This window comes from Prionailurus bengalensis, chromosome X (genome assembly GCF_016509475.1).
Source record: "Prionailurus bengalensis isolate Pbe53 chromosome X, Fcat_Pben_1.1_paternal_pri, whole genome shotgun sequence".
NCBI lineage: Eukaryota > Metazoa > Chordata > Mammalia > Carnivora > Felidae > Prionailurus > Prionailurus bengalensis.
This window is the reverse complement of record NC_057361.1, coordinates 26,996,122-27,020,833: the sequence shown is the minus strand read 5'-3', so window position 1 is coordinate 27,020,833 and position 24,712 is coordinate 26,996,122. Positions and strand designations below refer to the sequence as shown.

Genomic DNA, 24,712 nt, shown 5'->3' with positions numbered 1-24,712 from the left:
TGAGCCTGTGGTGGGTTGGAGAGAGCCCAGACCATAAGGCTAAATATACTGCAGTTGATAAATGTGACAAATACTCTGCAAACAAGAAATCGAGAACAATTTGCTTCTGTTCGGCAACTGAATCACATAGTGGAGAGATTTTTGTACAGCCTGGAGTTGTCTGAATCAAGTCACGGCTGCCAGACTCAGCCTCACCACGATGAAGCAGGCGAAAGATTTTGCTCCCTTCTTGGTGGATGCGCCTCACCTTTGGAGAGGGCACCCCGGGTGGCCTGCGACAGGGTTCAGTTGCTAACAAAGACTCCCAGCGTCCACGAGAGCGTAGCTTACCCATCCTTATCCACATGGGTTAGAGGCCAGGTCTCTGTTATTTCAGGATTCAAAACAATCTTGAGGACTGGAGCCAAGCTCATTTTCTCCGCTTACGTGGTTTCACAGATCCTGGTGCCCCCAAAGAGGGCTCCTGTAACAGGACTCCCCTCTCTCTCTCTCTTCCCTCGCTCGCAGGGGAGATAGCATAGTCCTATTCAGCGTGTTCCGATACCCGTGAGGTGCACGCTAGGGGAAGAGTGGTTGGCCCGAGTGGTGGTGCTGAGGGTGGTTTCGTTTCCGTTCATGGCATTAGTAGGCTGGCCATCCTTCGCCTTCCTTCTGGATCTGTGTGCCCACCGAGTACTCTCTTCGCACTGGGAGGTCTTTTCCATCCGTTCTTTTCCCATTCCAAGCAGATTGTCTCTGGCTGGGTATTCCTTGCCCAGTTCCTAATTCTCCTTTCATTGTCTCTTTTTTCATGTGGTCCCATGCTCTTTGGTCCATTGTTGTCATCGTGTACTGACATCTGTACTCTAAGTAGGAAATGAATGCAAGATGCAAAAAATACCGAGTCACCCAGGCTAACATCATACGAATAGTGGTCACTCCTAAACAGATGTTGGTGGGCATATGTCCCAGAAATCTCTATTACTGTCCACCTCAGATTCCTGGCTTTTCATCACAGGGAAGCAGGCCCATCAATTTAAACTAATATTCCTCAGTGATCAGAGTGTCCCTCTGCCCGATTGTGGCTTTTCTCACATAATGATGGGTCAAATAGCTGTTGTTTTTTACATGTAATATTGTGACAGATGAGACACGGAGCATATAAACCTTCTACCATAGAGCAAATACCTTTCTTAATTAAACCTTTACCATCGCAATGACCACACAGTGTTCTTTCAGGTTATTACAAATCAGTGTTCCCCAGATTTGACTGGGTAAATATTCCCCTAGGATACTTTCCAACACAGGTCTTTAATAACAGAGGTGTCCTGTGAAATGAGAACCAAAAGACATAGCCATTTTATTTTATTTTATTTTTAAAATTTTTTTTTAATGTTTATTTTTGAGACAGAGACAGACAAGAGCATGAACAGGGGAGGGTCAGAGAGAGAAGGAGGCACAGAATCTGAAACGGGCTCCAGGCTCTGAGCTGTCAGCACAGAGCCCGACACGGGGCTTGAACTCACGGACCGTGAGATCGTGACCTGAGCCGAAGTCGGCCGCTTAACCGACTGAGCCACCCAGGCACCGCAAACATAGCCATTTTAATAGTGCTCCGTAGACTCATGGTCGCAGTCAGAATCCAGGGTGTTCGATAGATTGCCCAGCTGTCCTGTTCACTTCTTGACTTTTTTTTTTTTCCCCACTCTAGATTCTTTCGAGAGTTGACTCATACCTAAGGGAGCGTATTTTAAGCCTCTTTCTAGGCACCAACATTATGTTAGATTTTCCCTTTTTAACACCCACGGTGTGGCTTTGTTCCTCTCGGCACCAGCGTGCCCTTTCTTCAGCATCATTAATTTTAGTCCAGACCTTCCACCCCCACACGGTGTAGGTCCCTTGGGTTCAGCCACTTGGCTAGTCCGTGTTGAGCTGGTAGCAAGATAAGGCGTGCCCGGGCTGCCCCTTCAATCTCTTCCCAGTGGTAAAGGGTCAGAGTGGATGAGTACAGAAAAAGGGGGTTACCCTGTTTCTGGGCAACGAAACATTTGGGACAGTCAGCCCCAATTAGTTGAGGGGTGGGGAAGGAGTGATCCCTTCTGTCAGTCCCCGTGCAATTCTTACACTCAACATTCCAAGTAATAGCCATAATATCCTCTTGCAGAATTTATCAGCCTTTGAGACCCTTAATTGTAGCCCCAGTTCAGGGACTGCTAGGGATGGCTTTGAAAAAGAAAATGTGGTGAATTAGGGAATACCTGTGGGTGTTCCCCACTTGAATTAGCTTTTTAAGTGCCAGTGGTCTCACGGGTGTAGCCCATTTATCAAAGTGCGCGTTGCCCACCTTCCTTTGGTTACGTCTCCACCTGCAGGCCGGTGAGAGTGAAGCTCACTGGAAGGCGGTTCTGAACTTCCTTGAGCTTTGCTAATGCTTCCAAGGAACCGAATCTGGAGCAGACCTGCTGTGGCCTTGAGCTCTTCTCTGATCCCTTCTGTGAGCGCCTGAGGTTCAGGTTCTGTCATGTCTAGATTGCGCTGGAAAGTTCTAACATCGGTAGCCAGTTTCAAAGCCGGTGCTGCTTGCGATGCAGGGTAGCTTGGCCACCATCATCAGCAGTTCGTTTTTGTCCCTTTTTTTCACAATCATCTTTTGTTTTTGTTTTTGTTTTTTTCCTTTTTCAGTAATCCTGTAGCCATAGTTTGAGCTAAGGGTGAGTGGGGGGGTCTTCTAAACAATCTGACTTCTGACGCTGATTGCACTGGGAGTGGCAGTTGGGGCTCAGTTGCCCAGCAGACTCACGGAACCCACATGACAGGGCTTCAGAATTTATAGTTCACCACTGGAAAAGGCTACAACATGCAGGATATGCATCAAAACCACAGGCTGCCTCACAGCAGAGGGCCCGGGGAGGCCAGGTGCGAGCTCCAGGTGCCCTCTCTGAAAAGGTGGTACCGGGACGCCCTTTGTCTCTTGCATCGAGAACCACCCCTGTGCGCCCAGACCACTTGGGAAACCAGGGAGCGCATAGTGGAATCTGACACAGGGTTTCGCGAAGCCTTCTGGTAATCGGAGCCTATTCTTCCCACATAGCCAGTCCCCACACCAGATAAAAGTGGTCAGGGTGACGTCGAGCAGTGAACCGTAACGATGACGTGTAACCCATGGCTGCCCGTCCACGCAGTAAGGCGCTTCTTTTCACTGCTTTGATCAAGGCTCCGCATCGTGTCGCTCTTTGAGCAGAACAACAACAAAAAAACATGTTAGGCCAACGCCAGGGCCTCTGAAATTAACCCTCACAGCACAGATAACCACTTCAAAGCGCAGTGACTTTCTTGCTGGGCAGCGATGTGCTTGCAGAGTCCTTCAGCCCGAAGCGTCAGCCGCTTCTAGAAGGGCGCCAGTTAGGTTACAGGATGGTTTATACACTAGCACAGAGTCTCAGGGGCGACCCGTGGAATGAGCTGGGGGTAATGTGGGCACCGTGGGACTTGTTGGAATCAACTTTCTCGTGTTTCTTTTTCCTCCCATTGTTCTCACTGCTGGAGAATGTGGGATGGTTTCCTTTTTCTGTAAAGTCTAAACGGGCCCCTTCTGCAACCTACTTTTCTGCTTTCTCTTTTTTATATGTGTATTTATTTATTTTGAGGCGGGGGAGGGGGAGTGCGCAAGCGGAGAAAGCGCGGCGAGAATCCCAATACAGGGCTCCATCTCACGACCGCGATCATGAGCTGAAGTCACTTAACCACCTGAGCCACCCAGGCGCTCCTGGGTTCTTCCGTATGTCCCTCCGTGCGTCCTGCTATCATACCCAGAGCGAGTCTTCTGATCTCTGATCTCCGTTTTCTCAACTGCACAACGATTCTAAAGGTGCTTTCTAGTTTTCTGAGCCTGTGGTTCAGTAAAAGGCAAAAAAAAAAAAAAAAAAATCTGGCCTTCAGCTCCTCACTTGTGGCATTTGTAGAAAGGACTAGAGGTATTGAACCTAGAATGTTGAAAGGGCGATTCGTCACAACCAGAGCCTCAGGAACCATTAATGGGATCCTGTGCTTAGGCCCCCCGCACCCCTACCCCTGCTTCATTTTCTGCTTTTCCTAACGGGCAGAGAGGGTCCCGGAGAGCTGGTCCTGTCCCCACCACCCTCTCTCAACCCCACAGCCCTCATGCAGAAGGACACCACCAAATGGTCCCTTTTTCCGCAGCGGTGTCAAAACCTATAGCATCCTGTACCGTACAAATACTTTTTGAAAGAGTGGGTGTATTAGCACATACTTGGGTTTTTATACAGGTTTAAAATCCATTCCCTAGGGGCGCCTGGGTGGCGCAGTCGGTTAAGCGTCCGACTTCAGCCAGGTCACGATCTCGCGGTCCGGGAGTTCGAGCCCCGCGTCGGGCTCTGCGCTGATGGCTCAGAGCCTGGAGCCTGTTTCCGATTCTGTGTCTCCCTCTCTCTCTGCCCCTCCCCCGTTCATGCTCTGTCTCTCTCTGTCCCCAAAATAAATAAATGTTGAAAACAAAATTAAAAAAAAAATCCATTCCCTAGTTAAAAGGTACATGTATTCATCCCCCCGTGGAAATGCCTTGTTTGAGGTAGAAGAGTAGTTTCACAGAATTGTGTCTGCCGGTTGTTTTTTGAGGCTTCTGGAAACAGTCGGTCATTATGTTCAATGTTTCATCAAATAATCTCCGTGTATTCTTGAAGGCGGTCGTTTTGAACACCTAAGTGCCTGCCTGTGTGGCAGTTAAATTGTCCCTGTCGATTTTCTCCCCTCTTGTCAAGCCCGTAGCCTTGGCTCTGGATACCTAAATAGAAGCCTTGGAAAAAAATGTCCCGTGAAAGTGGCGTTCTTTTGGATGTGTTCGTTTGGCGGAGATGTGTTCTCCGGTCTTCTGTGACGGACCGTTCTCATGTTGAGCCGCATCTGGTTTCAGCAGAGCTCAGCACACAGTATTTCTCTAACTATGGCATCTCTCCTCCTGTTATTTCAGAGCAATTGCCTTGCTCCCCTCTGGAGCTATTTATACTCCAGAGTTTCTGTTCCCTGTGTTACCCATTCACCTGTACAGAGATGAGAGGAGAGTCGGTGAAGAGAAATTCATGCAGTTTTGCTACTGGTCCGTTTGCTTCCGTCGCGCGAGGAAATGAGACGCTTGATGCAAAAAGGAGTCTCGCGGTTCCCACCTGTTAGTTCGTGTATCCTTGGGTAGAAGGCAAAACATTTATAATGATGAAGGCAGAGTCACAAGAAAATAGTAGAAAAACTCCAAACCACCCAGAGCTTCCTTCAGTTGACAGGGAATCCTGCTGAGAATATTGGCGTTTGGAAGGAATCCGTTCTTCTCTTTCGCTCATGGAAACGGTGAGCTGCCTCTCTCAGTGTTCTCGCTCCCTGGCCTGTTGCATTTGCCCTCTGAGGAAGTCCAGCATGCAGAAGAGAGGATGAAAGCTGGAGTCTTTGCTCTCTGTCCCTCTCTCTAGTCTCCCTTGCGCTGTCGCCCGCTGGGCCTTCCCTCCTCGGGGCCTCCTGCCTGTTGGCGTTATTAGTTTTTTAATTCTTGCTTCTTTTTCCTACCTGCCTCCCTCTCAAATCGAGTTATGTTCTTTTCTGCCACTTTAAATCAGGCCTCGGCTTCCACGTAAAGAGGTCATTTCTTTATCTCGAGAGTACTTTAACACAAAAGGAGCGGGGCCTTTGCTTTGTCAGGGTGAGGGCTGGTCCCTGGCACGTGAGGCCGACTGCTTGGGAGCACAGAGCTCTACTGACTGCGAAGGAAGAGAAAATCCCCTCCCGCATCTTTCACCAGGCCTCTTTCGCTTCCAGAAACTCCAGAGGTTACTGCTTTTCTTTCATAACAGAGAAAAACGCACGCCACGCAGGGTATGACCCTACGGAGGATTTTAACCCCGGTTTGTTTTCCTTAACATTTAATTAGCACTGCCCACAAATAGCTAGTAAAATGCACTCGGGCCCTGAACTGTGCGTCCACTGAGCCCTGGGCAAGCTCTTCACTGACTGGGATGGTCCATGTTTATCTGCAGTTACATTTACAATTGTATTGCCCCCTCCCCCTAGATGGGCGAGAGATGTACTTAATGACCGTCGATTGTTTGCAAGGCATCTTCCCGTGACACTTGGGAGGAAAGCTTGCGCTGTGCCGATGCCGGACGGACGAGGTTGAGGTTTCTCTTTCGTTAAATTTTCGTCCTTCAGCATATGACTAAATACCACTTCTGACCAAGGGAAACCGCAACCCCCGCCCCCCCCGGCCCCCCATCTTATGAAGTTCTTAGAGGACTTGAAAAGATACTGTAAAATATAATTTGAAGGTGAAAGAAAGAAGTGAGCCTCGGGTCGAAAAGCTGAAGAGATTGTACACTTAGTTCTCCTTTTGAAAAGTTTAGTCAAGTTGATGAGTTTTTCACCTAATACTAAAGTAGCAGACAGATTGTGAGGTGACCGATATTTCAAGGCAGAAATCGCTTAATGATTATAAATGTGTAGCTGGAAATAGAGTTTACACAACCCTAACCATACAGATTAATCAAACCGACCTTCTGTAATACAAATCCGAAACGGTATTGTCAGGAACTCTTTCGAAATCTCTAGTAAACTACAGATTCTTTCTTATACAGAATGTGCAAATGACTCTGTTCCCACAGAACACTCTAGGTCCCCTTAACTCTCCAGTACCCCCGTACTTCAGGAACGGAAACTTTCCCTACCCCCATTCTTCCCCCGGTGCCAGTGAGATTCGACCATAATAACCTCAGATCACCACTACTCCGGTCATCAAACTTCGAGCTGGGCGGGGTGAAGATAAGCCATTTTGAAAGAGGGTAGGGTTCAGGTTAGGTGTTCACTCAAGGGTGCGAAATAACCGGAACAGGATTTTCAAAGGAAAGGGAAAAAGGAGGATTTCCCCCTCGGAATCACTTGTGATTTTATGTGGCTTTTGCAGTGGATCTCTTGAGCCTGTCAGCTGCATGCGATGCCTTGGACCAGCACAACCTCAAGCAAAATGACCAGCCCATGGACATCCTGCAGGTCATAAATTGTCTGACCACTATCTATGATCGCCTGGAACAAGAGCACAACAATCTGGTCAACGTCCCTCTCTGCGTGGATATGTGTCTCAATTGGCTGCTGAATGTCTATGACACGTACGTATGGCCAGTGTAATTAGCATCACAACAGGGGCCCCAGTCTGGAAATCCTGTCCTCAGGATGAAAGGTTCATGAAGCCCCGTGACCTAATGCTGTCCCTGTGATACGTCAGGTTTGCATTTGTTGAAGCTGAAACATATTTTGATGAACTGGGACGTAAGAGCTAGGGTGTGCGTGGCTCTCAGAAAACAAACAAAACCCGGAGGGAGGCACTCATTTTTCAAATAGTAGGATGAGTCAGTGTGTAGCCTTTTCTTGCCCGTGTAATTTGAATTCTTCCATCCACTTCGGGAGCGGCTCCCACTCACTGGCAGCAATGGATGTGCTCCTGGAGACGCTGACGCACCTGTCACCAGATCGGAGTAGTGTTCGCTCACACCCCGGAGGTTTTTGCAGAACGTTGTGAATTGATGAGCCAAAAAAAATGAGAGCGAGCCCTTCATGGAGCAAACGGGGCTCCTCAAACTGAGGAGGCCTTATAACGCTGTACCAGGTTTCCATTTGGCATCTCCAGTTGATCATTCTCTTAGAGAGGACTTGGTTTTCTTTTTGCTTCGGATCGCCCCCATGAGGTATCCCCGGTTCTAGTTTTTGTCTTGAGCTTAATGAAGACAATTGAACGAAGGCAGCCGGCAGAATTGGTCTTCATTTTGACCGAATTCTTCTTGGACCTCCCAGTGATTACATGCCTCATTTCACATGCAAACAAGAACATATTCCCCAGTTGGAAGTCGGGGAAGGCTTTCTGAAAGGAGTTGCGTATCAACTATTTTGCCTTTTGCCTTTGTCGTAGAGTTTTGCCACTTCTGTGATTAAGACGTACACCTCTTTCTTTGTCGTTGTGATCAGGTAGTGCTTTTTGAATGCCAAGACCATCTGGCTGTGTAATTCTGATAATTATTTACCGAGCCCTCGAACATACTGGCTTTTGATTGTGGATTACACTTAAATTTGGCTCTGATAAGGGTTCGAACTCACTTGTTCCCGCACGTTTATTTTGGTACCGTGTTCTTTGTAGATGACATATGAATGGATTCTGAGTGTATATACCGTCCCTTCCACCTGCCTCAAAATTACTTGGGGACGGGTTTAACCGCTTGAAGACCTGAGTTAGAGTTCATGAAGTTTATTCATTAAAACTTTGGCTTGCCTTTTTTAAAGAGGGGCACAAGGAGAAAATCTCCAAGCATGGTAATTGTGGTAACGCCTTAAGTTCCCGGATTTCTCTTCGGCCAAGGGTTTTAGGCAGCTATACCAGTGAAAAGTTGAGCATGTTGTTCACCAAAAATCACCCCAGTTGGGACCTATCCTTTGTGGTTTTGCAGTGCTAGACGGGAGAATTACGCCACAGTCCCTCTCTCCTTCTCTTTTTAACCACCATCCAAGGTTTACTTTCTTTCCATAACAAAATAAAAGGTGCCAATTATTGAAAATCATTTTCTACAGAAGGAGAAATTTTTCATTCTTCGGGATCATTTTCCCCCCCGTGGATAAAATGAACCATTTTAAGTTTGTCACGTGGAATGCTTTATTTCAGCTTTGTATGTAAAACGAAAGTGTAAATATATTTCAAACATTGATCCAGCGGTAGGTTGTTTTTAAAATTGCTCTTTAAGATCATACACTTGATTGTTCTCTAATAGAGGATATTGTATTTTTCTTAGGGAGATAAACGTACGTATTTCGTATTATGTGTCACGTGGCCTGACGTGAGCGATTTTCTTCTCAACGAGGGGCAGTCTGATCCAAGTCTAAGAGTGTTCCAGAGGGCACAGCAAGTCAGTTGCTGGTATTTCTTTGGCTTTCGTAGCCACAACAGGCAACGTGGTTCCGTGGCCAAAATAACTTAAGCGCGCAGTAGGAATTCTTCCACTGACCAACCTAAACCCAGGTGACTCTCCGTTGAATAGAAGGATAATTTTTTTTATCCTTTTTATGTAGAGCCACTGTTACAATTCAAGCAAGGGCTTTTAAGAATTGCAAACTTGGTCATCGTTCTTTGGTCAAAGTGGTCAGATTTCCATTGCACTCTAGGCCATCGGCCGAACAGGTAAGGAAGATAATGAAGAGAAAGCGATGATGAACCGAAAAGCTGTCAGCAAGTCTTACCAAGACGATTGGGTTCCTAAAACCGTGGTCACTAGAGTTCCCACGTCCAAGGCTTTTTTTCTTAAGAAGTGTTTACCGTCTAGTAACGTGTCGGTAATGGGTTTTTTTGTTTGTTTGTTTTCTTTTTTGGTCTGATTATTCATAATAGGGGACGAACCGGGAGGATCCGGGTCCTGTCTTTTAAGACTGGCATCATTTCTCTGTGTAAAGCGCATTTGGAAGACAAGTACAGATGTAAGTCATGTGTATTAACTCTCCTTTTTTATTAACGTTGCCTAATTACCCCAGTTTTTAGAGGGGGAATGACTAGTGTTCTTATTTGACAGTAGGTTCCTCCCATAAGATGTAGAACTGCCTTGAGAGTCCCCAGCCTTGATTTGTGCCCTTCCCTGTCACACATTCCATTGCAGGTATTTCAATAGAGAATGAGGATTAACTTGTCCCGTCCAAGTATGATTTTGCATTACATTGACTGTGTCCGAATAAAACACATGTTCCTAGAGGATAAAGTCTGATTTCCTAACCCCTTCGCCGGAGTCACAAAAAAGAATGTGAAGGTTTAACCTGTACACTTGCTGACGCTTTGGATTCTTACGTAAAGAGTGCTCTCTGGCATTCGTGTTCAAGAAGCATTGTTTATTTTATAATCGTCTTACGGCAAGTTGTACAGACATCTCCAGATCTGTGACGTGACTTCCATTTTATTACTTGAGAAACTGATAGTGTGCCGTTTCTTACGGGGTAAATAGCACCTTATAGAATTTCCTTCTGGTTAGCCCTTGGCTTCTTCGGCTTAAATCTGGTGCATCCAAATTAAAAGCAAATGCTAGAGGAGAAAAAATGGTCGCGGTGACTAAACAACCATCCGTTCCCACTGCGAGAGACTGTACTTGGTTTTCGCCCTTTATATGCTTGTAAGAAGTCTTTATGGTGGGAATGTTAAGCAAACCGAGCCTGTCCTGCCGTTTGTCTTTTCCCCTAAGGCCTAGCCACGCAGGGATGAGATGTGCTGAGTTTAAGGATGGGCAGGAGATAAAAGAGATTGAATTTCTCCAAAACCACTCATTTCGCCCCAGGAGGAAGCCACAAAAAGTACACAAGCCCTTTTAGCTCTCACTTTTATGTAGTTCCGCTTCGGGTTTTTTTATCCCCCGATCCAAAGAAAAATCGCCCGACGGCTTTCATTAACCATTTAAAAAAGGTATTTTGGATACAGTAGAGTATGTCTATGGGTTTTCCCCCTTTAAACAGTGGAGTTACTTACAGGTTAGTTTAAGATCTAACCTTATCAGTGGTATAGCAATGGCACGACGTAATACCAAAGGGTGCTTTGAGCCTGTGTTTCAGATAACTAAGAGGGAACATAGTTTAAGGCTGCGGAAGCAAAAATACTAACTTTAAAGTGGGATATGTGAAAATAATTCATAATTTTGAAAAAAAAAAAGTCCGTGTGTATTGGAGAGATGGTAAAAGGTTTCCATTACTTAGAGTTTCACATGTGCTTCATGAAAAGGAAAGGCTTCCTTGAATTTGCTTTTGTTGGCAGCTTTTCTCTGAATACCGGGTCTGATGAAAACGATCTTATTTCTGAGAACAGAACATACGTTGCAGGCATCGGGTTTGGTCACTCATTCCGTGATGCTTGTGGCACATGGCTGACCAAACACGGTCCCTGCCCTCAAGGGGGATATTGTTCTTCAGCCAAAAAGATAGACGTCCATTAAAACATTGACCGTATTGAGTGACGGGCGCTAATTTACCAATACGTACAGCCTCCTTTGGGAGCACATACAAGAAACTCCATGATCTTAGGACTTCATAAAGAAGTTCCAATTTGGGTACATTCTTGAATTTCTGATGTCCAAAGGGGATGGTGCTTTGGACCAGTTACGTGGTTCTTTCTGCTAAGATATTTATTTTCTGACCGTGGGTCTATCTTACATATAAAATATCTCCCAGGGGACTATGGTTGGGCTTAGGAAAAATTCAGTTGTCAAAACTGTATGTAAACTTGCATTTCTCGCAGGGCCGTAGCTTATTTAAAAGCTGTCACATTTTGTATATACACAGTGATGATTAACTTGATCCATAAAAATAGTAAATGTCCGGATTCACATGAATTAGAAGGAACCGCTCTCCGTGGAATTACGGGCTCCTGTTCATAACGAGTCCCGGGATCAGGGTTGGGAGGTTTTGCTAGCATCCGCTCGATGCCGCTTCTTGGTTGTTGAACTTCTCGTCTTCCATTCGTAGACCTTTTCAAGCAAGTGGCCAGCTCCTCAGGATTTTGTGACCAGCGCAGGCTGGGCCTCCTCCTGCACGACTCTATCCAGATCCCGAGGCAGTTGGGTGAAGTCGCATCCTTCGGGGGCAGTAACATCGAGCCGAGTGTCAGAAGCTGCTTCCAGTTTGTGAGTTACCTTCTTAAGTCGCAGGTTCCTCTTTTGTGTTTCAGAAATTGAAAACAAAAACGGGCAACTCGAGTTTGTTGCGTTAGCTCCTGTGCGGGCAGGTGGGTAGGGGATTGGTGCTTGAGACCTCTGTGGGCAGTGGCTTCTGGACTCTGGGTTTTGAGAGAGAGGAGGGTACGGGGGGGGAGGAGGAAAAAAAATCTCTCTCCGGCAGGGACCCCCCTGGTTACTAAGGTGCCGGGAGGGGAGAGAGTCTGCGGTGGTTCAGCAAGGGAGGAAATACATCTCCAGCCACAGAAATCCTTGGTAAACAAGAAAAGAGGGGCGCCCCCGTGGCTCGGGCGGTTGAACGTCTGACTCTTTGGATGTCGGCTCAGGTCATGATCTCACGGTGTGCGAGTTCCAACCCGCATCGCGCCCTGCGCCGACAGCGCTGAGCCTGCTTGGGATTTGCTCGCGCTCACTCTCGGCCCCTCCCCCGCTCACATTCATTCTCTCTCTTTCTCTCCCTCAAAATAACTCAGTTTAAAAATTTAAAGAAGGAAAATAACTTTTGTAGGTGAGTCTTCAGTCCCTTAGCTTTTTTATCTTTATTTAAAAATTTTTTGTTGTTGTTTTTATTTTTTCCTTGATGCTTTTTGAACCCACTTGGGTTCTGTCATCATAGCCTCCTTTTCAGTGGCTGTTGGTCAGCGGTTGAAATGACTCTCTTTTTGTAAGTTTTCCTTTTGTAGCTTGGACGTTCCTCTGCTATTCCAAGGCCTGAATGGTGACCCCCTCCGTAACAGGGTCAGAGATTTATGCCCTGCTGGTGTCTCGTCCCCGGCGCAACGCGTGGCTTGTCCGTTCGCCTTCTTAGCCTGCCCCGTTTCTCTTCCACGTCCCAGTCAGTGCCCCCCCAAACCCTTTCTTCCTCCCAAGTGGCCAAGAACTCCCCTGATACTGAGGTGGTTTGCATTTTCGCCACGGTCGGTGATGCTGCGGTGAACCTCTTTATGCATTCCGCTGTTTTCCTTGATGGAAGTTTTTCCCTTCAGATAAATTCTCCGGGATGGGATTACCAGACTCAAAGCTAGACCTCTGTGGCTTTGCATACATGTTACCAGATGCCTGTCCGTCAAAGGTCGCTCCTCTTGGTGAAACACCAGCCGCACTGAAGGAGTGAGATCTTTGCAGTATCACGTTATTCACAGTGGTTGTCTCGGGTTTGTTTAGGTTTTCTTAAAAGCTAAGCACTGTTTTTCTTTGATGGGATTTCTCAATCCATTCTAATCCCATGAACAAGAGAACTAGCTGCAGAGATAACCAGATAACCGGGTTAGGCCTCTGGTCTTTGACCACAGACTAGGATAAAACCACAGAAGGCCTCCTAGGGGGGACATTGTGAATATTTAGATGTTTAAAGCAGTTGGAACATTGTTTAAAAGTTAACCAGGCACATTGATGAAGCGATGGCACAGCAGCTAAAAATGTAACATAGATGTGGGGAAATAAATGCCTTTTTTCCACCTCATACTCAGACTTCCCAAAATGTAAATAGACCATCACTACCTCTAGATTTTTTTTTTTTTTAGCCTCTAGAATGTAGACACAAGTAAAAGCGAATATCAATGGCCACAGATAACCTAGATTCATTTTTTTAAAAATCCACTTACAAGACTTGGAATGGATTGAGTTGTTTTTCTTAAGCAGGTTTCTCTTTAATCAAGTTTCACTTACTCTTTATTTAAAAGAAAACGTTGATCATTTTGAGAGAGAGAGAGAGAGAGAGAGAGAAGACGTGCGAACATGCGTGTGAGAGGGGGTCAGAGAGGGAGAGAGAACGAATCCCAAATCGGCTCTGCATTGTCAGCGCAGAGCCGGACTCGAGGTTCGATCCCACGAACTGGGAGATCGTGAACTGAGCCAAAACCAAGAGTCGTGACCTGAGCCAGAACCAGATGCTTAAGCGACTGAGCCACCTGGGCGTCCCCAGTTACTCTTCAAATTGTAGTTGTGAAACACACGCACACACACACCCACGCACATTGATATACACGGCCACGCACGCTTCTGTGTGTATTGTGGCTTGGGTCGAGAGTAAGGGTCAGGATGTACGTCGGCCAGTAGCCGACATGCATCAGGGCCACTGGAATCCTTTGCCCCAGGGCCTCACAATACTGCCTGTGGCTGCAGCCCCCACCACCCTCACTGCAGGGCCTGGCTCCGTTTTGAATCGAAATATACTTGACATGTTACGCGGTGTAAATTTAAGGCGTACGACACGTTGATTTGATACGTTAACGTATCGTAACGTGATTGCCGCTGTAGTGATAGTGCTTCTGCCGTGTCGTGTCGTGTCATTATCATGTGTGCGGTAGGAATGAGTAAGATCTAGTCTCTGACTCTGTCACTGAACAGAAGCTCCACCTTCCACATGCTGTGCCCTTATCAGGAGCCCTGTCCCTGTGCTTTCACATGCTGCCTCCTCCTGCTGGATGTCCCCTTTCTTCCCTAACACATGCCTCTGTCCCGGCGATAGCAACACTGTCTTCTCAATCTCAGACTCAGTCTGTCGGCGCACACTCACTGAATGTGTCCTGACTAGCCGGTCTCCAAGCGTTTGGGAATGTCTTTGGTGAGACTGGGGGAGGGGGGGCAGGCGAGGGGGGGGAGGGGAGGTCCTTCAAGATACTAACAGTGGTAACAGGTGGATTTTATTTTCTTCTCTCTACTCTATGGTATCTTCCGAATTTTCTTCTTGGAACGTTTGTAATTAGAAAAAAGGCATAAAGCACTAAGTTTTTTTTTTTTTTTTTTAAGAGAAAGAAACATCTTTTGTCTGATGACCTTCCCTCCCAGTCTTACCGTGCTCTGTACCCTGACCTTGTCATTGCTGTTACTGCTCTCATACTGGTTTAAAAAAAAAAAAATTTTTTTAACGCTTATTTATTTTTGAGACAGAGAGAGGCAGAGCATGAGCGGGGGAGGGGCAGAGAGAGAGAGAGAGAGAGACACAGAATCGGAAGCAGGCTCCAGGCTGGCTCTAAGCCGTCAGCCCAGAGCCCGATGCGGGGCTTGAACTCACGGACCGCGAGATCGTGACCTGAGCCGAAGTCGGACGCTCAACCGACTGAGCCCCCCAGGCGCCCTTCTCATACTGGTTTTAAAGAAACGTATTAGCTGTATGACACCACGGGTAGAAATCCGTTTCTTTCTGTGGTCCACTGAGTAAATCCTAATGTGTCTAGTTCTCACACCTTTCCTCATCTGCTTCCGTAACCACCCAGAGTTTGCTTTCACCACCCTGAAGCAGCCTCTCCCTACGATTTGTGCCTACTGTGCTTACGAGTTATGTTGTTACTGTTGCCGCCGGCCGTCACACTTGACCGTTGTTCCCGTGGATTCCGTCCTGAATCCTCACCAATCCTTTGAGGAGAATGGAATAGGCAGGCTTTGGGAGTCAGGTTTTTATTGTTTAGATGGACGAGTAAATTGCCGCTGCCCCTCAAGGCCCTCAGCTGGTGGAAGGCTTTAATTCCTAGTCCATTGTCCCCAAACCCCCACTCACCACCTCAGTCCCAAATGTGCCCTTTTTGATTCTCCTCTCCACCCTCCGAAGGTGAAATAACAGGCGTTTTCTTTGGCTCCCTGCTGGAATATGAGATAACCACGCGGGAGCACGGGGGGCTTGGGGGTAAGGGGAATGCCCATTCTGAGAAGTTGAGTATTGGCAGTTGGGGGTTTCTAGTAGGACGTCGTGCTCACTCTGTGCGTGCAGAGCCCTGTTCCTTCGGTTTGGGAAGCCTCTCACCTGGGTAGTAATTGGCAATCGGGTTGAACCGATCCCTTCTGTGTACTTCGCAGTTGACGTCTGGGACCTGGCAGGCTTGTCCTCAGCCAGGTGCTCTGGCAGTCACCTTGCCTTTCACTGTGCACCGTGCATGAAAATGCGCGGTCTGCCGCGGCGAAGGAGACCACGAGTGAAGATGCCCTTTGCCCTTTGTTTGAAGCGTAGGGACCTTGGGACTGTGCCAGGCTGGTTCTTTGAGCAAGGCTGTGCTCAAAGGCCTGTTTTCTACCCACCTAAGGAAATAGCAGTAAAGCACTTAACTTCTACAAATGCATTCCTTGTATCGCAGAAAGAGAAGGTGACTTCAGAAGAGAACTTCTTTTGAGTTGGGACAGTGAGAAAGGTGTAGCTTCTGGTTGTAGACAAGAGCCTAGAAGGGGCCGAAAGAGGGCGGTGTATTTTCCTGTGCAGCGCTCAGTGGGGGATCTTTTCAAGGTTTCCTTAGCTCGGATCCAGATCCCTCCGTTCGGGACACGGATGGTGGTGATGGTTCCCCAACGATATGAATGTCCGTCAAAAAAAAAAAAAAAAGTTGGGGAAGAAACCCCCACGTTGCTCCCAAACAGATAGAGAAGGAACCCGCCATCAAGTGCAGGTACGATGTTTTGCCCATTTACAAATCAGTATAGGTCTTTCAAGGAATTATCTAGTAAGCCAGGAAATGAAGGTATACCTGTGGATTTAAAAAAGGAAAATCTACCCTAAATTTATGGGTTTGACAGCGGTACCTTCCTTGAGAGTAAACAAGGCAACCAGGGTAATGTTTCTACCTTAGAAGCCTATTGCAATGCACACATATACTGGGAAACAGACCCTGTGGGGATAGTAGAAGTGAAGTTGTGAAACTAGTTTGTTGCAGTTAACGCATCATCATGTCGTTCCTCTTTGCATATTCCACGGACACAACTCCGCTGTCAGACTACGTTGATCCTTCTGACCTGAGCGAGGCCAGGCCCGTCCCGGAATTGAGTCGCACAGGCGGCCCAGACTGGAGATTGTCCACATGTCTCCTTTTTCGGTTGAGAAAACTGCAGCCCGGAGAGGCAGAACTTACTACGTTCCACCTACTGCGATTCTAGCACGTCAGATCTAGACAGAAGGCCCAAGTTCCCTGTGTTCCCAGCCAGTATTTCCTTCTGCTAGACCATCTGAGTGGAAATAGGTGGTTTGGACCAGTTCACATACTAGACTGAACAGAGAGCTAGGAAACGTGATCTTTTGTATGAAGTTATGGTTGTAATAGGATGACACCGATAAATGAACACCCTTACCGCTACCCCCACACCCGTGCGCACGCTCGCCCACATGCCCCATGATCTTTTTTTAAGACCTTCTATTCCTGGGGCCCCTGGGTGGCTCAGTCTGTTAAGCATCCGAGTCTTGTTTTGAGCTGGGGTTACGATGTCGCAGTTCATGGGATCAACCCCCCCCCCCCCTCCCGCCATGTCCGGCTGTCCTGCTTGGGATTCTCTGTCTCCCTCTCTCTCTGCCTTTCCCTCCCTCCCTCCCTCCCACGCGCGCGCGCTCTCGCTCTCTTTCTCTCAAAATAGATAAACAAAAGATCAGTTCCCAATTGCAGGTGACTAGTGTTCCTGCAAATGAAACCTGCTAATAGTGACTCTTACGTGGGAAAGCTTTATACCGTTAAGTGACTCCAGAAAAGAGGCGTGCCCCTGTAAATTGGACTGTGGCAGTGCCCTGAGAAGTACCCCCTTCCCCCATGATAGTTTGTCGTGTTCTCTGCTGTAAACGTTTTAAGGACTTTATTGTTTAGATGGAATCAAGTATACCCACTTGATATTCAGTGTGCTTCCCCTACAGGAGCTTGGGCACCAAAATCTGTTTATTTTATATCTGTTGCCTGCCTCCTGTTGTATTTATGCATTCAAAACGACTAAGTTGCTTTTTCATCTGTCTTCTGAAATTTTATATTCAGGTGACAAAAATGAATATCCTCTATGTACAGTTGCTATAATAGAAAATGATACAGAAACAAGACTAAATTACAACCTCAACTATCGAAAGCATGTCTGTCTCTCTCTCTCCTATGTAAACCATCATTCCAGAATAATTGGAGTAGTGAGTGGCCGAGTGGTTCCGTGCCTGGGCCCTGAAGCCAACTGCCTGGGTTCAAATCCCAGCTCGGCTATTTCCTGCCCTGGACATGTTTTTGAACCTTTCTGGCCCCTGGGTTTTGGGCAGTCGTGAGGGCCAAGTGACCATTAGAGGCAGAGCACTTAGAGTCCCCGCAGGCACATAGTAGGTACTTACTAAGTGTTAGCTTACAGTGATCTAAAGCGTCTTGCAACGTGAGACTGATGTGCCAAGATTAACAATTCCTTTTATCTATAGCTAGCCATCTGTAGATTTTACTTTAGAGACCCTTGACATACTGTTTTCTCCAGGAGTGTTAAAATACCATGCCAGGACACTTGGGAACCAGTGTGACAGCATTCCTCATGCCAGTCGAGCGCATTTTACACCATCCATCCTGAAAATAGCTCCAGAAAATTCTCCTTTGCTTAGGTTTGCCTTCTTGTTCAGTAACCAAAATCTGGGCCCTTCAGTTCCAAAGACATTCTTTTTATACCCCTTTGGGTGGTAAATGTTGAGCTCCTGCTTCCTTGAACTCATAATGGATATTGAGTCATAACTACAATATTAGTAAGTTACTCCAATTTGGTATTCATAAACCGAGGTAGTGTCAGTAGTGTGAGTTGGCCATCGATTGCTTCTCAGTGGCTGGTTTTTAAAATTATAAGCTACGGTGGGTTTAGCTTCATAGTTTTCCATTTAATTTGTTGCGGTTTGTGTCATTAACTTCTCACTGTGAGGTGATGGTTATTTTCTTCAGTATTTTGGAAATAGGTTTGTGTTGTAGTCGGAACCTGCTTCATTCCCACCAACAGTGCAGGAGGGTTCCCGTTTCTCCACATCCTCGCCAGCATCTATAGTCTCCTGATTTGTTCATTTTGGCCACTCTGACCGGCGTGAGGTGGTATCTCAGTGTGGTTTTGATTTGTTTTTCCCTGATGGGGAGCGACGTTGAGCATCTTTTCATGTGCCTGTTGGCCGTCTGGATGTCTGCTTTAGAAAAGTGTCTATTCATGTCTTCTGCCCAGTTATACCCTGGATTATTTGTTTTTCGGGTGTGGAGTTTGGTGAGCTCTTTATAGATTTTGGGTACTAGCCCTTTATCTGATATGTCATTTGCAAATATCTTTTCCCCTTCTGTCGGTTGCCTTTTAGTTTTGTTGATGGCTACCCAAGGGATACAGGAGTGCTGATGATGCATAAGGGCACTTGGACCCCAATGTTTATAGCAGCACTTTCAACAAGAGCCAAATTATGGAAAGAGCCTAAATGTCCATCAACTGATGAATGGGTAAAGAAATTGTGGTTTATATACACAATGGAATACTACTTGGCAATGAGAAAGAATGAAATCTGGCCGTTTGCAGCAACGTGGGTGGAACTGGAGGGTATTATGCTAAGTGAAATAAGTCAGGCAGAGAAAGAAAGATACCATATGTTTTCACTCATGTGATCCTGAGACACTTAACAGAAGACCATGGGGGGAGGGGAAGGGGGGGAAAAAGAGAGAGGGAAGGAGGCAAACCATAAGAGACTCTTAAAGACTGAGAATAAACTGAGGGTGGATGGGGGGTGGGGGAGAGGGGAAGGTGGCTGATGGGCATGGAGGAAGGCACCTGTTGGGATGAGCACTGGGTGTTGTATGGAGACCAATTTGACAATAAATTATATTTAATATAAAAAAAAAGAAACCTGTTTCATTCACTTAAACTGCTAAGGGAAATAAGCAGTGTGCTTTTCTTTGCTCTGCCTTCTAAAGTGGTAGTTCGTTGTTGTGACCAAATTTTTCCCTTCCTTCCTTCCTCCCTCCCTCCCTCCCTCAGTGTTTCCCTTCCCTTGCCACAAGAGTCAGAGGTGCTAATGAAAAAAAATTTTTTTGACAGCCGTGCTTTTTTAGTTCGAAGGGTATTCTAGACTCCCTTTAATAAGTTCACCATTAAGTTTTTTTTTAAACTTTTTTTTAATGTTTTATTTCTTTCTGAGAGAGAGGGAGACAGAATGTGAGCTGGGGAGGGGCGGAGAGAGAGGGAGGCACAGAATCTGAAGGAGGCTCCAGCCTCTGAGCTGTCAGCACAGAGCCCGATGTGGGGCTCGAACCCACGAACCGTGAGATCATGACCTGAGCCGAAGTCAGACGCTTAACCGACTGAGCCACTCAGGCACCCCAAGTTCACCATTAATTCTAATTCACATGGAAACTTACCCAAAAAAGTCACGGAAACGAGGAAACATGAGCTCAGTAAAGCCAGTTTGTCACTGGCTCATAAATTGAAATTTTTTAATGGAAAAATTTTTATTTATTTATTTATTTGTTTGTTTGTTTAGAGAATGAATGTGAATGAGTGGCGGGGGAGGGCAGAGAGAGCGGGGGCAGACAGAGGATCCAAAGCGGGCTCAGCTCTGACAGCAGAGAGCCCGATGCGGGGCTCCGACTCGCCAACCACGAGATCATGACCTGAGCTGAAGTCAGATGCTTAACTGACTGAGCCACACAGGTGCCGCATTAATGGAAAATACCTTCTGCAAAGATTATTTAAGATGAAGGGACCGGTAAAACTTCCTCCTGGGATATCCTTATCTGTTCACCCAGGGCCTTTAGTGTACCTTGATTCTCTAACAACTAGAGGTTTTTTTGTTTGGGGTTGGGTTTTCTTTTTCTTGACATCTGATCAAATATTTCAAAAATGTTTTTCTTTTTTTAAAGGTACATTAAAAAAAAAAAAACAACCATGGGGTTAAATGTATTCTGGTGGTCAGTTCTGTGAATTTAGACAAACGCATTGTGTTACTGTCACTGCAGTCGGGACCCAGAACATTTCCATCGGCCCTGACGTTCTCTCTTGCTAGGTTGCCGTCCGACGTGCTCCCGGTCTCAGGAAACCATGACTGTGTTTTCCGTTCCTATGGTTTTGCCTTTCCCTGAGCTGGATTTCAAATGATTGTAGGAGGCAGTAATAGAAGAGCTAATGTTATATTTTGTACTTGAGCAAAACCTGCCCTGATACGTACTTGAGAAAGTATGTTTTGTTGATGTCTACACAGATAGATGCGTTTTACCGTGTGTATAGGAAACCTTTCTGTTCGGTAAGAACCAGCATAAATTCGTGTTGAGTATACTTACAGATTTGCATAGATTTAAGAATTGGGCTTATGTCCCCCGGAGCCATGGTGTTAATTGGTTTATTAGTCAGGTGGAGTGGAGAGCCTGAGGTCAGGACAGTTGTCCTTGAACCTGTAAATGAAGAGTGGATAATCACTGTGTGTTATTGTTTGGGCTGATTTTATCTTTAATGGGTAATTCAGAGTCCTGATTAATATTTAGAGCAGTGACTGCTGGCCTCCAACCTGCTCATTATCTTCAGAACTTTAAATAAAATACCTAGTTTCTACCCAAGACAGCAGTGATGGGAACACCTTTTACTTCTCGTCTCACAAACACAACTCTTGACCTCTCCATCCTTATTTCAAACATGAAAAGTTTCCGTAAATGTAGGGATTCTTCAAGTCCTTTTTAGGCCGAAAATTCACAAGTATCTGGGAAAAGCACATCTCAGGCAGAGAGTGAGGGGATGTTTTAGGAACACTGTAGCCGATGCCATTAATGCCATTTCCCCTCCCCTGTAGCGTTTATTAAAGCCCTCCCCCAGGAAGGGGTGATTTGGAAGGAACGTTGGTCTCCAGCCAGTGTTGTGTTTTGGAAGAACTTCCAGCAGGAAGAAGAGGAGAAAGGACAGTGCACTTTGTCCCGTGAACAGTCCCCTTCTGCTCACTCGGTTCCTGCGCCTGTATTTGAATATACACACACAAGCACGGTTTTCCCCTTTATGCTTTAAAAGCCCACGGGCATCACACCAGAAAACATAAGCCCGTAAGCACTTCAGCACATGGGTTTGTTTGTTTGTTTGTTTTTTTAAAGGACTTTCTCCTCCGTAACTGCAAAGCTCTCATGGTGGAAATGTAGCATCCTTTGAGTAACATCACGTAGCATGCAGTCCACACCGAAATTTCCCCATGGCCCTGGAGTGTTCCTCATGGGTGGCTATTTGCTCCTAGGATCTAGTCAAGGTTTTTGTCTTGGATTTGCTTGTTGTGTCTCTGTGCTTTCACTTAATTGGAACAGTCTCCTCGCATTTTTTTTTCCGCATTCATGACACTGACATTTTGGGAGTTCAGGCCAGTTCTCTTAAAGACTGTCCTGCATTGGGGATTTTTCTAGTTATTTCTTCCTGATGAGATTCAGGTGAACTTTTTTTTTTTTTTTTGGGCAGGAACACAACAGAGGTGATGTCTGCTCGCTACATCACGTCTGGAGGGACAAATGAATACCTTGTTTTTTTAACTGATAATGCTAAGTATGTGAAGGACGCGTCTGCCACATATTTCCACGTAAAAGTGTCCTTTGCCTTTTGGAATCAGGAAGTCATTGGTGCGCTATTTGGGGACCGTGAATATCCTATTCCTTAACAACCTTTCACCCTATGATTATAGCCTCCAGTGATGACCCTTTTCTAATTCAGTGATTGTATTGGCGGTTGCGGAAGAGCAGTTTTCCATTCTACCTTTCTTTCCGTACGCAGTAGCTGGGTTTCTTCTGTCAAGAGGCGTTCCCGTGTCTTCCCTCTCCGTTTTTGACTTTGCCCGCGGGCATCCCATGTGATGTTGAATGTACCAGAGATGAGATTGCTCCTGACTGCGCTGCCTTCGGATGCTCCCTTTGCCACGGCATTGCCTAAAGTGCCAGCGCACAGAATCGGCCATGCTTTTTTCCTCCGTAGCGATGCAAACAGGGATCTGATAAATAATACGTTCCCGTAGCAGCAGCCAACTCTTTTATGGGAGTGACAGGTTAACCAAAGCATCTAACAGGACCTGTGTGCTCATGAGGGTTGAGATGCTCGTAGGCTCTTGTGGTTCTTTTCCTGTTTGCTACTTCAGTATATGTTGACCCGAGCCCGTCAGCCTTTGTAGGTCATACGTGCCGTTGCATGCAGTACCACAAAGAAGGGGGAAGGGAGGTGATCGGAAAAGACAGGAGTGTTAGGGCACCTGGGTGGTCAGTCGGTGAAGCATCTGACTTTGGCTCAGGTCAAGATCTCCCGGTTCATGGGTTTGAGTCCCGGTTCGTGGGTTCGAGCCCCGCATCGGGCTCTTGGCTCGCAGCTCAGAGCCTGAAGCCTGATTCAGCTTCTGTGTCTCCCTTTCTCTCTGCCCCTCCCCATTTCTTGCCCTCTGTCTCTCTCAAAAAATAAACATTGAAAAAAATGTTTTTTAAAAACAAAGATAGGGGGCGCCTGGGTGGCGCAGTCGGTTAAGCGTCCGACTTCAGCCAGGTCACGATCTCGCGGTCCGGGAGTTCGAGCCCCGCGTCGGGCTCTGGGCTGATGGCTCAGAGCCTGGAGCCTGTTTCCGATTCTGTGTCTCCCTCTCTCTCTGCCCCTCCCCCATTCCTGCTCTGTCTCTCTCTGTCCCAAAAATAAATAAATGTTGAAAAAAAAAATTTAAAAAAAAAAAAAAAAAAACCAAAGATAGGAGCGTGTGTTTATCACAATGGTTTTTGACAATTCACTTTGTCCTTTCAGATGGCTGTCCGTAGGTCAGTGCAGAATTTTGTTGGAGATTTAAGCAGCTGGGCATTGTCTCGGGTAGGCCTTGCTTAGGTCTCAGAGCCTCTAGAACTCTCCACCAGGTTAAAGATTGAAAAGATTTCAGACGTCAGCTGTTCCCATAGGAAATCACTTGTGTTTTTCCTTTTTTAAGACTGCTTTATGTACACGTATTGAAGTATTCGGTTAATAGATAGCCTTGAGCTGTTTCCTTAACTTCTCTGAGCCTTTTTTTCCTCTGTAGCATAGTTACACATTCTATCAAGAGTTACTTATCCTCAAGCTTTTTCATTTCTTCTATCTTCTCTCTTTAGTAATGAATTAATTTTTATACTTCAGAGTTTTAAAGTGCGCAATTTGGTAATTTTTGACACGGGTACACAGGATGACTCCAGCACAACAATCAAAATGAGCATATCTATGATCCCCCAGAAGTGTTTTTAGGCCCCTCGGGAATGCCTCCAGGTCCCCGGTACCCACCCCCACCTTGCGATGATAACTTCCCCGCTCTCTGTCACTATAGACCCCCTCGCATAGTCTGTAGTTCTAGGCAAATGGGATTTTATAGGAGGCACTCATTTTTGCCTGGCTTTTACTCAGCATAATTCAAATTTATTTTATTGTGTGTATCCGTATCGTTCCCTTTTATTTACTAAACGGTATCCCATTCTATGGGTATTGCACAGTTTGTGTTTTTTTCCTCCCGGTTTTTTTTTTTTTTTTTTTTTTTTTAATTCCAGTGTAGTTTACATACAGTGTTTACTGTTAGTTTCAGGTTACAGTACAATGTTTCGTCACTTACATATAACACCTGGTGCTCATCACAACAGGTGCTCTCCTTAATGCCCATCACCTGTTTCACCCATCCCCCCCACCCCCCCCTCCACTCCGGTGACTGTCAGCGCTCTACAGTTAAGAGTCTGTTTCTTGATTGGTCTGACCGTCTCTCTTTTTAACTTTTGCCCATTTGTTTTGTTTCTTAAATTCCACATTTGGGTAAAACCACGTTGTGTTTGTCTTTCTCTGACGTATTTCACTTAGCCGTAATACCCTCTAGATCCATCCACGTTTTTGCAAATGGCAAGATTTCATTCTCCTTTAAGTTCTTTTTTTAATGTTTATTCTTTTTTGAGATAGAGCACGAGCAGGGGAGGGAGAGAGAGGGAGCGAGAGGGAGGAGTGGGGGAGACACAGAATCCAAAGCAGGCTCCAGGCTCTGACCTGTCAGCGCGGAGACCAATGCGGGGCTCGAACTCGCAAACCGTGAGATGGTGACCTGAGCCACACAGGCACCTCTCATTTTTTTTTTTTTATGGCTGAGTAATATTCCATTACAGACCCATGCACACGCACGCACACACAACGTATCTTTTTTTTCTACTCATCAGTCATTGGCCACTTGGCCACATTGGCCACTTGCTTCCATAAAAATTTGGCTATTGGGAATAATGCTGCTGTAAACGTTGTGGGGCCTGTATCCCTTTTTGATTAGATGCTAAATGTTCTGAACGGAGAAGGCA

The 24,712-nt window shown here is 46.2% G+C and overlaps 1 protein-coding gene across 12 annotated transcripts in view; it reads left to right on the top strand.

The window, feature by feature from the left end:
* The window catches only part of DMD (dystrophin), a 2,018,590-nt gene that overhangs the window by 1,916,693 nt on the left and 77,185 nt on the right, over positions 1-24,712 (top strand). For all 12 annotated transcript variants that reach the window (XM_043570319.1, XM_043570321.1, XM_043570317.1 and 9 more), the window contains 3 exons: positions 6,938-7,139; positions 9,401-9,486; positions 11,506-11,663. In XM_043570319.1, coding sequence (XP_043426254.1) covers positions 6,938-7,139; positions 9,401-9,486; positions 11,506-11,663 — 446 coding nt within the window. The remainder of the gene's footprint in view (positions 1-6,937; positions 7,140-9,400; positions 9,487-11,505; positions 11,664-24,712) is intronic.